Raw genomic sequence first — 17885 nt, 5'->3', positions numbered from 1 at the left:
CACAGCTGGGACTTGTCTCATTGCCTGACGGCCATCAGTGGTGAACTGGTGCTTGTGGAATAAACATCTGCGTCCCCCCTACGTGCCCGGTGAGCTTCTCCGGAACGGGTCCTCGTCGCTGTTTCTGAGATGTCCTCACGCTGCTCATACAGGACCGTCCGGGGCCATTCACTCAGGACAGACAGTGCCCCCTTCCGGATAATAAAGACGCTTCTTCGGGCCCAGGTGGTGGGGGGAGGAGAAGCTGTGAGGAGAAAGGGAAATTTCCCTTTGCCTGTTCTTCCCCTGTGTGTTCTAGAACTTCCCCGCAGGGCTGGGGTGTGAAGCGCGAGGCTCCGTCTGTAGTTTTCCATCGAGCACGCCCCGCTCAGTGTCTCTCAGGCCCCTCTCAGCATCTCCCTGAGGCTCCCCGTGGAGAGGAAACCAGAACAGTCCAGAAGCCAGGCGGGCTCGGGCAGAGAAGGGCTCCCCCGGCAGAATTCACACTCTGTTTCCCCTGCGCTCGGCGGGGATGGAGTGATCGCGTTGCTGCAATGCCCTGTCCCTGTCCCCGCCGTGTGTCAACTGTACAGCCCGCTGCAGAGGGGCACCAAAGTCCGTGTGGTTACCTGGCTGCAGCTACTCAGAACGGAAGACCCAGCCTCTCCGGGAAGGGGCGCCAGAGGGAAGAAAACCACGCTGGGCAGAGGGTGAATTTCCTAGCTCTGTCATTCATTCAGAAATGTTACTTCATGCCTACCGTGTGTGGGGCTTTTCTGCGAGGACCTGGGGATACACATGTCACCTCCCCTTCACCTCACGAGAGAAGAGCTGCCGTGTTTGACCTCGCCTCCCTCTAACACCCGAACTCCCTCACTCAAGCCCACCCAACCCCGCAGCTTCAGCCCGCACTGGGCATTCAGAACAACTGGTGAACTCTTGGGGGCAGGAGACCCCATTTTACAACAGGTAGGGCTCCCTAAGTTACCTGGAAAGCCTACCTAAGACCGGCCTGTTTCCATACTGGGGAGGGCCCAGAGTCAAGATGAAATAATGAATCCGTTATCTTGCTGCAGTGAAACCCGTCGAATGTTCTCCTCACCACAGACATCTTCTAACCCGTGCATAATTTTAGAAGGCCTGGCATGGAACCTAGTTCCTGAGCACCTAACTCAGCCCAGGTGCTTTACATGTCACCTCATTTTGTCCTCACAAGAACCTTGAAATGTAGGAATTATTAGCCCATTTTACAGATGAGAAAACTGTGGCGAACAGAAGCTAAATGATGTGTTCTAAGGTCTCATTTACTGGTGGTAAATGAGGGAGCTGGGATTTGAAGCTGGGCCTCTTGGCTCCAAAAATCTTTGCTTTCCACTGCAGCAAACTGTTTCCCAGACCAGGAGTATCTAGAGGGCAGGGGTCACTTTTCATAATTCTTTGTTTCTGCCTCCAGCATTTAATATAGTGCTGGCTCAGAGTAGGCATTTGGATGGATGATGGAGGGATGGAGGGATGGAGGGATGGAAGGATGGATGGAAGGATGGAAGGATGGAAGGATGGATGGAAGGATGGATGGATGCAATTTGAGGGAAATTTTGATTTCAGCCTTCCCTCTTCTGAAAGGGCATTGCTCTCCCAGAAACAGGGGATAGACTAGGGCTTGGAAGGACTCATGTCTTGCTTTTCTTGGACAAAACTGCTGGTGCTGAGCAAGACTCTCAGGCCACAGGATGCAGGGTTCTTTTAGCTCTGCCTCTCTCTTGCCTCCTAGCAAAAATGCTTAGTTAATAAATGCGTAGCCTTCTTTCTGGGGCCTAATGCAACCTGATGCCTGGGGCTGGGGAATCCAGGGGGCAGCAAGGATGTCGCTGAGCTCTTTCTGGGCTTTTCTGTTTCATTGACAGCCCAATGCAGAGGTGGGGGGAGGGTGGAATCATGGAAAATAGGGTGGATTTGCTTGAAATATGTCCCCAAGGCAGCTGTCCCTACACCCTCCACTGGACTCTGACAACACAGTGATGTAAATACTACTATTCCCATATTATAGACAAGCAAACTTGATGAACTTGCCCAAGGTCACAGAGCACATAGACCTAAACCAGGCCTGCCAGCCTCTGTAAAGGGGCACGCCTGGCAGACTGCGGTGTCTGGGTCTATGCACATTCATCCGAGGAGAGTGAGGGACTGTGTGTGTGCATGTGTGTGGATCTGAGACCTGGGTGTGATCTGAGCACGGTCTGAGGCCTGAGGCTCCACGGCAGCCTGGCGGGTTCAGCGCCCCCTCCGTGGCTCCCCAGTCTCCATGGGCTCCAGTCCTAACTCTCCGGGTACCGCTGCGCTCCTCTCTCCTTCCAGCTATCACGTGCCCTGAGGCTCTATGCCTGCCTCACAAGAACCTTGAAATGTAGGAGTTATTAGCCCATTTTACAGATGAGAAAATTCGGGTGAATAGAAGCTAAATGATGTGCTCTTCTCTGACAGGTGTGGCCTCTAGACAAAGGGCTCCCCTTCCTTTTCTGTCTTCTTCCTCTGGGACCTGCAGGATCCAAATCTGCCCTTCCAGGCAGAGCTCCAGGAGAGGGGACAGAAAGCGGCCCTGCCCCCACTACTCCTTTGAGGGGGTAAAGCCACGTCTGGGTATTCCTGCTCCCGTTCCCTGACGTGACCCCTGGCTTTTAGAGCAGCTCCCTGTCAGCCATCCCTCCACTGGTCTCATGACCTCACGGTTGGGCTCTCACACCCATGACCCCATCCAGCCCTACAACAAACCCGTGTGTGGGCGGGGTGCCTGGTATTACCTCCATCTGCAAAAAAAGAAGACCTGAATCCCACCAAGAAACACAGCAGGTCCGAGGCAGGTGAGGACTAGAAGCCGTATCTCCTGATCCTGGTGCCCGCGGGTTACTTTCACACTGTATCGCACCATCAACGAAGCTCCGAAATAGGGCTCAAATCACCATGACTGAACTGCTCGCCTCCCTCCCTGGGCCTAGCAGATCCCTGCAACTTTGATAGGATGGAGAGAGAGACATACCTCAGCCTCAGAACAGCCTTCCCAGACCCCCAACCCTAAGTCCTCAGGATCCTTCCCATGCCCACTTATTCTTTCTTAGAGACCTTGCTTTTCTTCCATAGCGTTTGTCATCCTTTGTCCTTCAAGAGATGTATCTATTTTTGCTCCTTGTGAGTCCTGAGCACAGCACCATGTAGTAGGTGTCCTGCAAATGTCCTCAGATGGGTGGAGACGCCAGGTGTGGGACCTCGAGGCCCACACGTTTCTCTAGCAGACTTATTTCTCCCATCTTAGGACTGCCTTGCTCCTGGCACACTGGGGGGTGCCCAGCCACCGTCCAGGAAGGAACCACCAAGGCCAACACACAGCAGGGCTGCTGTCACCGATTTTAATAAACTCTCCCAACAGCAAAGAATCAAAACCTGAAGAGTTCAGTGCATTTCCCCACTAACTGACTCGTAAGAAAATCACCCAAGAAATGCCCTGCACCTCCCAGGAACAGCTCCGGAAGAAGAGCTACATGAACAGAGGTGGGGACACAGGCAGACATGCGGGGGGAAGGGCTGCTGTGTGTTCCCCGCTCCCCCATGCGCCGCAGACACACGCGCCCCCTCCAGGCACCTGCCCAGAGCCAGGCTGCGGAGCACACCTGTGGGCGCCGGGGGGGCGGGGGCCAAGGCCAGACCCGCTGACCCCGAGGTCGCACAGGCTCTGCCTCCCACCTGGCTCCTCTCTGGGCGCATCTGCGCGCTCAGGCCCCGCAGCCGAGCGGAGGTCTCCGCGGTGCGCCGCCATCGTGGCCGCGCCCGGGGTGCCGCATCCGCATCTATCCATCTTCCGAGCGGAGCAGCGTGGTGGTCCCGAGGCAGCGGCTCCCTCTGCTGGCCCAGCCGGGTAGTGCCCTGCTCCGCCCGCGGTCCCTGCTGGCAGCTAGTACCCCTGGCACCAAGCCCCTGGCGGGCGCACACAGTTTGAACAGGCGAGGTCAGGCAAGGAAACGGCAGGGGAAATCGGACAGGAAGAAGCCCAGCTGCTCTCCTCCTCCTTCCTCCAGTGGGGGCTCAGGTGCCTCCTCCTTCTCCCCTCCATCGCCTTTCTTTTTTTTTTTTTTAATTAATTAACTGATTTATTTATTTTTGGCTGCGCTGGGTCTTCGTTGCTGCGCACGGGCTTTCTCTAGTTGCGGCGAGCGGGGGCTACTCTTTGCTGCGGTGCGCAGGCTTCTCATTGCGGTGGCTTCTCTCGTTGCGGAGCACGGGCTTTAGGCACGCGGGCTTCAGTAGTTGTGGCACGAGAGCTCAGTAGTTGTGGCTTGTGGGCTCTAGAGCACAGGCTCAGTAGTTGTGGCGCGGAGGCTCAGTAGTTGTGGCGCACGGGCTTAGTTGCTCCGCGGCATGTGGGATCCTCCCGGACCAGGGCTCGAACCCGTGTCCCCTGCTTTGGCAGGCGGATTCTTAACCACTGCGCCACCAGGGAAGCCCCTAAAGCCCCACTTTAAAGTGAGGAGGTGGGCAAGGCAGCAAGGCGGGGGTGGGGCGGGGCAGAAACCAGGCAGAACTGCTAGCAGCTGGTGGGAAGAACGTGGGTTTAATGGAATGAAGGGCGCCAAACAGAGCTCTCCCCACCCCGCCCCCGCCTGCAGCCTCACCCAGCCTCCCAAGGCCCCTCTCAAAGGGGATGCTCTTGATCCTGGCCTTTCACACCTGTCCAGCCACCCCTGGAGCAGGGAAGTGGGGGTGGGAGATGCCCAGCTCAGAGGTGGATTCCAGCATGTCCCCTCTTATCTTGTCTACCCCGGGTGGTGCGGGGCAGAGAAGCACAGCAGGGCTGCTTCTGTGCCTTCCCTCTGCAACTGTCCCCACAGCCAGGCTCACTGGCCCGTTGTCCCAGGGCCTGCCCCCTAGCAGTGAGACTCCAGTTCCGACGTCCTGGGCACGGCTGGGGCAGAGGGTTCCGCTCGGGCCCACTGGGGCAGGTCCTCAGCTGGGCACGTGAGCTGGCGAACTCTCTGCAAGCAGAGTGGAGGGGTCCGTCATGAGCCGGAGAGGGGTCCAGTCTGCCAGCGTCCCTCATCGCTGCCTCCCCAGAGGTGCCAAGCCTGCTCTCCAGGTGCCAACACCCTAACCACAGCGGTGCTTGGAGGCACCTGTCTCTTCCTGAGACTGCTCAGCGCTCCCTCTCTCCCTCTGACCCCACACCAGGGTCCCTGGCCCTCCCGTGTGCCAGCTTCTACCCAGGCAGGCGGCCACCTGCCAACAAGGGGACCCGGGCTCATCCTCTGACTGCTTTCCTCCCCGCCAGCTCCCTACCTCTCTGAAAGAGCCCTTGCGGGTGCTGAGTTTGTAGCAGCTCCAGGCGGGAATGCAGATCATGGAGGAGAGAGCCAGGAGCCAGCCCAGGGCATCGCCCCACCACGGGTACAGGTACTTTTTGTTGTAGGTCAGTGGGGTGTACTTGATCAGGGAGGAGAGGAAGGTGGCCTGAGGGTGAGAGTAGAAGAGACGCGGCTGGGGGAGCATGGGTCCCCCCGACCAGCTGGGCCAATCTGCCTCCCAACTCCATCCACATCTGCTCAAAATCCACACCCCCAGGAGGTACTTCCGGGGCACCCATCCTGTCCCTCCAGGGTCCCCGTGCCCCTGGGCATCCTCAACTGGGACATGGCTCTGTGCCTGGCCGTGAGCACCTGGAGGGCGGGGGTCATGCCTGGGTCCCCCCGGCCTCATCATACTTGGCGCACAGTGGGCGCTGCTGACACAGGTAAAGCCAGAGCAGCAGCGCTCAGTGGCTCAGGCCCAGACTCCGGAGCCAAGCTGCCTGGGCTTGAGCCCCAGCTCTCGGCCACCTTCCAGTTTGGGTGAACTGCTTAACCTCTGGGGCTTCCGTTTCACCTGAAAAGTGAATATAATGGTAATTCTTACTTCGTGGGGTTCTTGTGAGGATTGACTGGGTTAAACGTGTAAAGCATTTGGTACCCAGCAGGAAGTGCTCTGGAACTGCTATTGTTATCTCGGTGCTTATCAGTATTGTTCTCAGCAGCCCGATGCACCTGCCACATTAGACTCACACTGTGGGGTTGAGTCTGACAGCCCTGGCCCTCAGTTTATCCTTCTGTGAAACGGAAAGGAAGAATCTATCCTGCTGGCATTTTCTAGAACCCAACAGGAGGATGAATGAAACTTTTAAATGATTTTCAATCCCCACGGAGAAGTGCCTTCTAGGGCTACGGCCCGTCTACCCTCCTGCTCTACCATCTCTCTCCCTTCATCTGGCTTTCCTCCCGGAGGTTATCTTACTGTGCACACAGCCGGTGTGAGGAAGAGCCAACAGTATTTGATAAGGGGCCACGGCCTGTACCCAATCATGTCTTCAATGTTGTCATAGAAGCGCCCAGCTCCTGCCACGAAGAAGAGAAGGAAGGGGGAGAAAGGACATCCTTTAGCATCCAAAGCATCAGGATGGGGACCACACCAACCAGGAAGGGCAAGGACCAGTCAGTAAAAGACATCGTGGCTGTCTTCTCAAATCCCTGCTGGGGGCAGACTCTTTCCTGGATGGAATTCGTTGGCATAAACAGCAGTGGGCAGAACTTGGCTTAGGCAAAGGCAGGAACTTTCTGATGATCAAGGTTGTTAAAGGCTGAAAAGCTCTGGGTAGGACGGGACATGGGCCCACCTGGGTGGTCTGGGAGCAGCCGTCACCAGGAGGGTAGACAAGGCCACCTCTGGAGGGCTTTTCCAATGGTAGCAATGTAGGTAGGATTCTTGAGATTTTTGAGGTTGGGAGGGAGAGGAGTCGGAGGAGAAGGTGGGTGTGAGCGGTGAGGTCTCTCTTTTGTCCGAGAGCCCTGGGCAGGACCACAGGAAGAGTCACTCACCGTAGGCCCACGCCACACAGAGGGACTCAAAGATGGCCACGAACAGGAGACACATGCCACTGGCTGCGTAGTAGTCAAAGAGCTGAAAAACGTACATACCGCCCTGGCCGGGAGGAGAGAGAGACAGAGCTTTACCCAGAGGAAACAGGCACCCTTGGGGCACAGAGCAGAGGTGGGGAGGATCACAGGAGACAGAGAGTAAAAGAGAGTGTACTTTGAAAGCTGTAAAGCACTTGGCAGACGTGGGACAATAATAATGTTTGATTATTGTTTTTGGAAGGAAGATGCATGAAACAGCCATTGTTAGCTCATCCCTGAGAACACGCAGGGGTTGACCCAAAAGTCCAGGACAGTGTGCATTTTTGGCAGAGGGTCAGGATAGGGGCCGTCATGGGTATCATCTAGCTGACGAGCTCCATCTCCCTCCTTCTCCCTTGAGACATCACTCAGAATGTCACCCACCCCAGGGCTCCCTTGCTGCCTTTGAAGTCTGTCCCTGGAACGTGGGTCAGCTGCCTGGGAACTCATGGGATCTTGCTGGAGAGGCGATTTTTCCCAGCCCAACACTTCTATACCTCTCAGCTTCCGTGGAGACAAAGCACCCCTCAGCCGTGCCCACAGCCAGGTGGTCAGTGCTTTCTGGGGTGGGAAAGGACCAGGGCCCCCGGGCCCCGAAGCCCAGAAGGCGGTGACCTGAAACCACAGCGGCCTGCTCCCCCTGCCAGGTGGCAGTCACCCACCTGGGCTCCTCCTCCTCGCCGGGCCCCACCTGCAAGCCGCCCAGCCCCTCACCTCTGTGAGCATGACCAGCCCGACGAGGAAGGAGGTGACAGACACCCCCAGGATGAGGACCTCCCTCCGGTTCTTCTTGCGGAATACACTGGGGTACATGTCCACCAGCGCCGTCACCAGGCTTTCCACACACACAAACTGGATGAGAGGGCGAAGAATTGGAGGGCAAGAGCCCTCACGAGAAGCTCCATCAACCAGCTGGCGCCTCGCTCCGGGGGCAGCCCTGCCAGCCTCCTGAGAGCCCCAGAGCTGACCCACCCTCCAAAGCTCCCTTCGTTCCCTGGCAGGGCATCCACGCCTGACCCTCGCCCAGCCCCCAGCTGTTTTAAGGGCCTTCAGGGCATCAAGTTCAAGGTCATGCCCGCTGCTCCCTGCCCCCAGCCCACACACACCACCGTCTCTCGGGCTCTGCGTGGCCACCTCTCGATACCTGGCTATCCAGTCCCAGCAGGACGATCATGAAGAAGAAGCAGCAGGCCCAGAGGGGCGAGAAGGGCAGCATCACAACAGCCCGGGGGTAGGCGATGAAGGCCAGGCCAGGGCCTGTGGCAGGGAGAGAGGGACACAGCCCAGTGCCACCCCAAGGTGGGCTTCCCAGTGTGGGACACGGGACAGCGGAAGCCCCAGAGCTACCCCCCTCCACCGTCCTCACCCAGGAGAAGCCACCCAACCCTCGACCCGGTCCCCAGTCTCCAAGGCACCGCCCACTGTTTTCTCACTGGCAGGAACAGAACCTAAAGGCTGTGAGTATTCTAAAGGATATTCCAAAGAAAAGAGGAAGGGGGTCTATCACCTGCGTTTCTGTAAGTTCTACTTCAAATCCTGAGGGCTCACTCTCCAGATCGATTGCCCCCAAACCAGAGGTTTCAAACTTACAAAGAGCTTGGGGGCCAGGCAGGCCACGGACGTTTGTGAAGCCGCCCCAGTGTAAAAGGAGGGAGTGGCGGGGCCTGACAGACCTGGAGCCATCGTGCCCCCTTAAGGCAAGTGCTGTGTGGTTTCCGTAAAGTTCCAAAGAAAATACCTCCAAGACTAGATTGGGTCTGGGGCCACCGCTGGCCACCTGTGCGCCCCGAGCCTTTTCTGTCACCCTACAGCAAGTGAGCTGGCGTGAGTTTCAGAATACCCACGACACACATCCTCTCAAACACGTTAATGTTGCCCTCAGCCGGCTCACACGGCAGGAACAGGTCACATGCCAGTGCCCGGGTCCTCGATAGGAAGCTTCCTTTGAAAGGAAGGGTATGACCGAGGGACCCGGGACGGTGGTCAGCTCCTCCGCCCGTCTCCCACGCTGCTGGGACCCGCCCCACGCACCAGCGAACGCACGGCACCAAGCCTGGCACAGAGCGGTGCTTCGTAAAAGAGAAACACGATCGTCCTTAATAAGAACCAGCGATGTCAGTTTCCCATTGCTCGGCACCCTGTGTGACGGGGGGAGCTTGTGAACCCCACGATCAAAATCATCTTGTTACAGGTGCACGTGGGTGGTCCGCGGGCGTAGGGGGTGAGCAAGGCAAACACTGGCCGCTCACCCGGATGGGGGACCCGTCCGTGATTTTATTTAAAAGCGAGAGCAGCACCGCGTGGTGGGAAGGCAGGCACTTAAAGGAGGAAACTCCGTGTGCCGGCAGTCAACTTACCTCTGCGACACACTTTAAAGGGAACGAGACACGGCAGGATGCAGGACAATGTACACAGCACGTTATCACTTGGTTGTTACAAGGTGTAAGAAACAGAAACAGTAATACGGACGCGTGTTTGAATGTGTATGTACAGATGTGCGTGCATTCTTTTCCTCGTAAAAGCCTAAACTATTTCTGGAAGGAAAACCGTGAACCTGGTAACATTGGTTGCTTCCAGGGTGAGGAGCTGGAGGCTGGGGTGGGGAGGACAAAGTTCTCTGCACACCCGTTCGCCTTTTGAAGCTGGAATTGCTGTTCAAGTCCATCCCAGGTTTTCCCAGGACGCAGCCACTGAGACGTCACCCACAGTGTAGGTGACAATAGGAATGCCTGCAGATCCAGGCGGCTGGGGAAGGTTCAAACAAAGCTCACAGAGTCCCCTGTCTTAGGCCCACCCCCACCCCCCAAAACACCACCCACCTGACTCGGCCACCTCAGAGATGGGCACCCCCTGCTCCTGGGACATGAAGCCCAGGATGGAGAAGATGGCAAAGCCGGCCACGAAGCTGGTGCCGCTGTTGAGGAAGCAGAGGGCGAGGCAGTCCCTGCGGGCGGGGCGGGGAGGTGGGGACAGCAGGGTCAGAGGGGCAGCTAGCGCCTCAGGCCGGGACGCAGGAACCCCAAGGGACGCCGCCTGCCTGCCAGGGGCAGAGGGAACCCAAGGGGCTGGTTCTGTCCCCCCAACTCCATGGGCTCAGACTTGGACTAAACCCACGGTCATCCTGCAAGAATGAGACCCTAAGGAAGTAACAGAATCTAAACATTACCCATGGCCACACAGCTCCCCTTTCCCGTCATGCTGCCACTGCCCCTCTTGGGACACTACCCATGACCCAGCCCATGCCGGCACGTTAATGGAGAGGAGAGGGGCGCGGAGAACCCAAGCAACAGATGCTCCTTACTCACCTAAATTCAATTTTGAAACGCACGACGAGATTTTGTTTAGCTAATGCTAAAATTAGCTTAAATTCTCTGACGTGAACCAGGTGGGCCCGAGGGAACCACAGGGAGGGGATTCAGTGTTTGCCGGGGCGCAGGTACAGAGCAGGCAGGACCGGGCTCTACTGTATGACGTCACACCCGAGCCGGTTTGCTTGCACACCTGTGCCCACTGCCCTCTACATTAGCCCCGGGCTGGGCCCTGCTGGGGTTTCCCGGCCACCCATCACCATCCCGTCCTGGGGGAAGCAATCCCTCGCCCATGCGGCCACTGGCTCCTCTCACCACCTGGCAGCCCTGGGGGTTGGAAAATGGCGTGAAGACAGGTGGGGCGTAGGGAAATCCACGAGCTGGTGCACCCTCCAAATCTCCCCTGATCTAGCACACCTGGAGGGATAGGCGCTCAGGCCCCGCCCCCCGCTCACCTGTAGCAGTTGTTGTGGTACTTGTTGTAGCTGCCCAGGGCCGTCAGGCACCCCAGGCAGATGGCGAAGGAGAAGAAGATCTGGGTGCCCGCGTCCATCCACACCTGCGCGGGGAAAAGGCAAGAAAGCTGTGCCTCAGGGGAGCCCGGCTGTCTGGGCTCCACGGACCACACAGGCCCACAGCCAAGCCAGGCACAGGTTGAGGATGGCAGACCCCTGCCCCCAGCCCGTGCAGGCAGCCCTGCGGCCATGCTATTCTGATGCGCTCGACTTCCCGGGCCCCTAGACGGAGTTCCTCGGGCGCCACCGGGATGGCACGGGCATCAGGCATTGGAGAAAGACTAAAGGACCCACGATGGTGGCCGATGCGCTGGTGCTCTAGAACCAAGTGAGGCCTGGCCCGTCTTTTCTGTAATGGAAACAAAGCCCAGGGCGCTACCTCCACTTTCTCCCGCCCCAGGCCCCCCTGGCAGTGTGCCGAGACTGGAAGGATCCCAGGGACAGGCTTTGCGGGGATGTGGGTCCTTTGCATCAGTGCCTTCACGGGCATGTAGCTTTGCCCCTCGCGCCTCAACATCCTCTGCAAAACAGGAAGAGTGAGCCTCAGGTCACAGGGAGTCAAGAGGATGAACAGAAGTCATCTGTAAAGGGCTTTGTACTCCCTGGGGGGAAGATGGCTCTCAGCTAAACATAGGGTATGGCTGTTCTTGCTATTATCTCAGCTGGCTGGCCCAGCCTGTGAATGTTATGATTTAGATTTAACAGCTAGAATAACATCCCAAAGAGAAAGAAGATCAAGGCGAACGGGACTCGCGGTGCTGCAGACCCGCAGGAGCTGGGGTCCTGGGGCCACAGACCCTCCCCGGGCATCTCCTGCCTTCAGGGGACCTGAGCACCAAACCGTGGCCGCGGACATCGCCAGGCTGGTGTCCTAACACTTTTGGGTCCCCATTTCTTGTCTCATGTCCACCCTCCTCGTTAGCCCCCAAACAGGCCCCTGCTCTCCTTCCACTAAAGTCGGGCTCGCAGGGCCCACAGGCACCAAAGCCTCAGCTGCTTCTGTGTACGGCTCCTCAGGCCCTACCTGCTCCCTCCCCACATCCCTAACCGTCCTGACCACCCCTAACCTCCCTCCTCTCTCACCACTCAGCCCCCCAAATGCCCACTCTCCTCGGCATTGCGGTGAGTCCGAGGGAACCCGTGCCAGCTGACAGCATCAGAACAGAGACTCGTCAGCCAGCATCCCCAGGTGAGACCCTGAACTAGGCCTAGAGGAGAACCCGGAAACCTGTATTGTTTCCAAGCTTCCTGGGCGACCCTAATGAACAGTCAGATGGGGGAACCCCTGCCTTCCAGCCCCTGAGACCTGGCATCCACCCCGGGCACTCTCTCCTGCTCGCTTTCCACTTCTGCAGGGATGGGGGCAGAGCGGGGAAGAGGGTGAGGACAGGGGGAGACTGTCTCTAACCTTCTGCCTCTCCTGCCCACGGGGACCCCCATCCCCAGGGCATTAGGGAGGCAGGAGCTGCCACCAGGGACTGGGTGTCCGGGGCAGGAAGCACAGAGGAAGACCCCAAGGGAGGAGCCAGGGCCAGCAAGGAAATAGGCAAGGTCGAAAACACCAAGGGGAACTTTTTTAAACCTCAGGAAGAATTATCATGGGGAAAGGAGACGGGGTCTCGGAATTTATTTCGGAAGCTGGAGAAAGCAAGGGCAGGAACGAAAGGAGAGAAGCCGAGGACAGGCCACAAAACTCCGTGGACGCCCCGGGCCGAGGACGTGCCTCGGGGAGCCTGGTCGATCCTTTGCAACGTCTCAAACCCTTTCCTCTTCTAAACCTGCCCCAGACACTGTGAGGAGGGTCCTCCCAGGAAGACCCAGTGGCCTCTGGTCTGAAGGTCACTGTCCCTTTTTGTTCATTATCGCAGCCCCGAGCGCGGGTTGGTGTGGCAAGAGGTTCTAAGGTCGTACGGGAAGGATCCCGCCAGGCTGTGATGGAGGGCCGGGGAGGCCTCTCCAGGCCGGTGATCCAGGACGCGGCCCCGGAGGCCTACTCCCCATGCCTGGCGGGGCCCAGGCTGCAGCCTGACCCGCCGTCCACGCAGGAAACTCTTGTTTCCTCGGAGATGTTCCGTAGCTGCGCACGTGCAGATCCCACGGTTAGGAAGTGTTGCAGACTTGGGCTTGGGAAGAAGCAACAAGAAAAACTGCGACTTGGCAGGTCACGTCGCCTGGAGGGGGAGAGACTAAGACCGAGTTGGGAAGAGAGGTTGAGGAGAACGGAGGAAAAGGCAGCAGGAGGCCTGAGAGTTCAGAGTGCGGGGCTCAGACTGGCTGGAGGCGGGTGAGCCGGCTCGGCGCAGCGGCTCCTGGCCAGCCTGCTGGGGCGGGAGAGCCGCGGGGCCGCGGGAAGGGCTGGAGGACAGCAGGGCAAGCCATTCTCTTCCCACCGCAGGCGACCTGCCACGTGCCCCGTCCAGGAGCCCTGGTTTCGGGAACAAAGCTCCAGTGTGTGTCTGGCTGGCGCAGAAGACTGCCCGACAATACAAGTGAAAAACGCTTCAGGGACTGTGGGCTAAAAAGAGGTCTTGGAGGGGGGACAGAGGAAGAGAGAATTTCTAGAAGATCCAGGAAAGATGTTTTCAACCCCAAAGACTATTACGTTTTCTATTTTCAGGAAGGCAGTCGTATGTAAGCCTGGGCTTTGGAGTCAAACTGAACGGAGTTCAGTTCCTAACTCTGTTAATAACTAGCTGTGTGATCTTAGGCAAATCACTTAACCTCTCTGAACCTCAATTTTCTCATCAGGAAAATGGGTATAATAACAAGTAAAATAACAAATGGGTATATTAAGAAATAAAATGGGTAAAATAACAAATAAAAATAAAATAATGTATGTAAAATGCCTAACACATAAAGAAATATTAGTTCCCTATCCCACTTCAGGATTAATTCTAGAATAATAAAAATCAGCCCTTAAAACTCCCAGATAATTCATATTCTTTGGGAAATGTATATCATGGTGATTAAGGCAGAAGACCCCCCAAAAGACGACTTGGGATGAAACCCAAGCTCCCCCTCATGCTTGTTTCGTAGTTTGGGGCAAATTTCTTAACTTTTCTAAGCTCCAATTCTTCATCTGTAAAATGAGGCTACACCTAACTCGTGGGATTAGTGTGAGGACTAAACTGTGTTGTGCACTTAGGGAAGGGCCTGGCAGACGGTAAGCACATAATACACGTGTCAGCTATTGGCCTATTTCTTCTTGCTGTTATTTTAAAGAAGCAACTCACCTTCCAGTAATAATAAGGTCCCGTAGGTTTCAAGGAACGACATCAAAATAAAAAGACTTGTTCTAATCAATGGCTCCAACCTCCTTCCCTAAATAAACCCTTCCTTAGAGAGCTTAAGGTAGAGATTTCAGGTGTTCAACAGGGACTCTCTGGACACCCTATCCCCAGCCCCTGTCCTTATCGATCTACCAAAGTGCAATGGAACAAAGGGTCAGGGTGAAGGAAAGAAAAAGCGCCAGGACCCAGCACACGCTGCACCAGCGGAGTCTCCCGGGGCCGCTCCCCAGTGGGAAAGAGACGGCACCGGGGGGGCTGGGAGAGGCAGCAATCCCCCACCGCACAGCAGCCTGGCCGATGAGATAAACCCAGCAGTGTCTCTGCCTGGCTTCCATTCCAGACCGAGAGCTTGGCCGAGAGAGGCACTCTGGTCTTTGTGCTGCAGGAATTTTGCAACTTTCTCAAGTGCCAGGCAAATGCAGGTTGGCATTGTCACACTTCCTGGGGAGCACCAACTACTTTCCATTAGGGCTCTGCCGGGGGGCATTCCGCCCTGCAGAGGCTGCTCTGCTCACTGACATAAAGGCGGGCTTCAGCAGGAGGCCAGGACCAGCCGTTAATAAGTCTGCTCGGAAGCTCAGGACCAAGCCTGGCTCTTGGAACGTCTCCCTCCCTGGGCTCAGAGGATTCTGAAGACATCGCTGCCTGCACAACCTGCAGCTGCCCAGGTTGGAAGGACGGTGTCCTGGAGAGAAGACTGAAAGAGGTCTTATTCCCTGCAGTAACCCAGACACAGAATGACGGCCTTTTAACTCTCAGAGTTGAAGGCGCTCTGGTCCACCTTCTTCATATTTGCCGGCAGCTATTATATAGCAAACGTTACACCCAGAACATACCTGGCACGAAATAGATGCTCAATAAATCTTTGCTGAATGAATGAGCTGCGAGAAAAACAAAGACGAGCAGACAGGACTTTGCCTTCAAGAGACCGTAAAACCTGTGGGACTTGTCATCACGCCGACCTGGATTCCAGGTGCAGGTGTGCGGATGGAAAGTTCTTTAAGCTCTCTAGGCCTTAATTTCCTGTCTATAAGATGGGGATACCTCATTGGTCAGCGGTGAGGATTAGCTGAAATAATGCCTGTGACCCTCTTAACGATGCCAGGGCCATAGCGGGCGCTCGGCAGTTGTTAGCTAAATAGCTGGTCAGGACAAACAGAGCGTCGATCACAGAAGCCATAGGTCAGTTCCAGAGACGCTGGACCCTCTCTACCTTTCTTCTTTCATGCTACCTGCCTGTCTCCCAGCCTGATCTCCAGGCGAAGGCGGCTTGTGGCTCAGCCACCGGTTCACACCGCTGCTCCAGAGCCGCAGCGGCTCCCTCCTGCGTGAGGGATCCAAGCCGAACCCACACCCGGCCTCCGAGGCCTCGCCGGGCTCTGCTGCCCCGCAACCCCCTGCTTGCTGCCTGCGATCCACCACGGCACTTTGGGCCCCGGCCTGCCGTTCCTTCCACGTGACCTTGGGCCCTGTTTGCTCATCTGTGCAGCGAGAAGTTTGCAGAGATGACGTCGGGGGTTCTCTCGCTTCAGCAGCTGCGGTTCTACAGTTTGGCTCCAAGGCCCGACGGCAGCCCTTGGGTCCATGCGGCGACAAGGTGCCTGCCCCTGTGTCCCTATCGCTCTCAGAAACGGGGGCGGGAGGGTGAGGTCACGGTCACATCCCACCGGATGTCGTGGGGAAAGACCCTGGGCCGAGGCGGGGGAGGCTTCCGGGCTCGCGTGGTCTGCTGCTTCTGGGAGCCCTGGCAGCCGCAGGACTCAGGATGGAAGAGCTCGTAACTCTTCCGGGGGCGCTGGGAGGCTTGAGAAGAGCCACCCCAAATCCTGCACAAGGGGAGCCACTGCCTTCGTGGGAACAGTCCCCGCCTCGGAGGGAGCTGGGGGGCTGTCCCCTCCTCTGTTGCCCCCTGTCACCTCTCAGCAGCGACAGTGCCGCTGCCTTACTATAAAAATGTATGGAAAGCCGTTCAATTTCTGGTCCGCTCTGAGCTGGGCGTCCCTTTCAGGGGCACAGCCCTTCCAGCCCAGGAGGAGGCTCCGGGAGGTGACCTCTGCCAGGGAAGCGGGCACAGGCCGCAGCCGGACCGGGCGGGGCTCTGGGCTGCGCTCACCCACGGCCTCTCCACCCTCGGCCCCCTCCTGGCTTTGCCGGCCTTCAAAACGGCTGCCAAACAGAAGACGGGACCCCGGCAGAGGCTTCTCAGTACAGGCCCTGCCGTCCAGACCCTCGGTCAGCAGACACCCCGCCTCCCGGAGGGTGGACCCTGAAGGAAGGGCCGGGAGGGAAGGGCCGGGGGCCTCTGGACAGCACACAGGAAACTCAGCACCAGCCAGTTGGCCCTGGGAGGGGCTGGGGCCGTGGCCAGGAGCGGGCCTCGTGGGCAGAGGGCGGGACAGAGGGGCCAGTGGAGGGTCAGGAGAGAGAGAGTCTGCTCCATAGGAAAGGAGACGGCCAGAGGGGATGGCAGGTAGTGGGAGGGGAGAGCCTGGGGGAAAGGCTGTTAGGACGCATTTACAGCCCCCCAGAAACACTACAAAACACCACGAGGGCCTCAGGGCCCCTGGGTTCCCTGGCAGCTGTGAACCCAGGAGGGGGAGATGTGTGGAGATGCCCCCCTCAGCGTGGATGCCTGGGGTTGTCCAGGAGCAGAGATGCCCAGCAGAGCACAGGCACGGCCCCATCTTTGCGTCTTACCTGGGGGTCCCACAGACGCGTGAGGTTTGGGTACAGGTAAAACTGAATTCCTTGGGCGGCCCCAGGCAGCGTCACCCCTCGAATCAACAGGACCACCAGCATGAGGTAAGGGAAGGTGGCTGTGAAGTACACCACCTGGCCAAGGGGCAGAGGAGGAGGTAAGGAACTGGGGCAGCCCCAGCAGTGGGGGGACGGGGGGGGGCGGGGGGAGGAGCCGCCAACCCCACGGCAGAGGTCACCAGCTCGCCTTCTGCGCCCCCCCCCCCCCCCCGCTCACCCTCACCCCGCAGCTGCTCCGTCCACAGCCCTCGGCCACTCCCTCCCGCCCTCCCTCCCTCCCGCTCCCTGACACACACCCAGCAAATATCTGCTGAGTGACTGAGCGAACTTAGGCAGGCTCCCAACAAGAAGTTTAGAACAGTGGCAAGGGTCGTCAGGGACAAAAAGCTCTGTCACATGTGACCCCTGTCCCCACAGAGCTCACAAGCTTAGCACAACCGGGCAGCCAGATTAGGAGGGAAGCCTGGTCAGAGGCCGCCAGGGCAGGAGTCCAGGAGCACTCGGGATGCCCTCATGCACGCCAGGGCAACGAGTCTCCCCAGGGTCTCGGGGCGGCGGACAGTCATGATGAGATTAATAGTCACAACGGAACTGCTTTCCCAAAGAACAGCTGTATGAAACGGGGAGCCGTGAACCGTGTTCAGTTTGCGCTGTGCCCACACGCGTGGTGCATTCCAAGATCAGATTCCTCCCCACGTGTCCCTCCTGCCTCTCTCTCTCTCTCTCCCATTCCAGTTCCCCAAATACCAGAAGGACATATCATTGAATCCAGGAAAGGCACAGAATCAAGGAAGAGAGACACGTGAAATCTTCGTGGGGTCATTCCCTCCCATCCCCGACTAGGTACAACTTGGGGAACCCCTGGGTGGCTGAGCCTCCCGGGGGGAGCAGGGTGGTCCAGGGAAGGGAGGGGCCTGGGGCCCTCGAACACAGACCTTGCCCGTGGACTTGACCCCCTTCCAGATGCAGAAGTAGCAGATGACCCAGGCGAGCAGGAGGCACAGGGCCAGCTCCCAGCGCAGGTTCCCCAGGTGCTGGATGCCATCCGAGATCTTCAGGACCCGCCTC

At 57.8% G+C, this 17885-nt stretch overlaps 1 protein-coding gene across 7 annotated transcripts in view; it reads right to left on the bottom strand.

The window, feature by feature from the left end:
* Window positions 1-4410: 4410 nt before the first annotated feature.
* The window catches only part of SLC6A13 (solute carrier family 6 member 13), a 32767-nt gene continuing 19292 nt past the window's right edge, over window positions 4411-17885 (bottom strand). For 2 of the 7 annotated variants that reach the window (XM_036865977.1, XM_036865983.1), the window contains 12 exons: window positions 17753-17885; window positions 16758-16892; window positions 10711-10814; window positions 9767-9891; window positions 9305-9316; window positions 8092-8204; window positions 7662-7799; window positions 7332-7508; window positions 6870-6972; window positions 6289-6389; window positions 5302-5472; window positions 4411-5000 (listed from right to left, as the gene is read on the bottom strand). In XM_036865977.1, coding sequence (XP_036721872.1) covers window positions 4893-5000; window positions 5302-5472; window positions 6289-6389; window positions 6870-6972; window positions 7332-7508; window positions 7662-7799; window positions 8092-8204; window positions 9305-9316; window positions 9767-9891; window positions 10711-10814; window positions 16758-16892; window positions 17753-17885 — 1420 coding nt within the window. In that variant the 3' untranslated portion in view covers window positions 4411-4892. Of the gene's footprint in view, window positions 5001-5301; window positions 5473-6288; window positions 6390-6869; window positions 6973-7331; window positions 7509-7661; window positions 7800-8091; window positions 8205-9304; window positions 9373-9766; window positions 9892-10710; window positions 10815-16757; window positions 16893-17752 lie in introns of all 7 variants that reach the window. The other 5 variants (XM_036865979.1, XM_036865981.1, XM_036865978.1 and 2 more) reach the window with 5 other exon arrangements.

Source organism: Balaenoptera musculus, chromosome 10, assembly GCF_009873245.2.
Source record: "Balaenoptera musculus isolate JJ_BM4_2016_0621 chromosome 10, mBalMus1.pri.v3, whole genome shotgun sequence".
NCBI classification, from domain to species: Eukaryota; Metazoa; Chordata; class Mammalia; order Artiodactyla; family Balaenopteridae; genus Balaenoptera; species Balaenoptera musculus.
The sequence above is the reverse complement of the archived record's forward strand: the minus strand, read 5'-3'. Positions and strand labels throughout refer to the sequence as shown.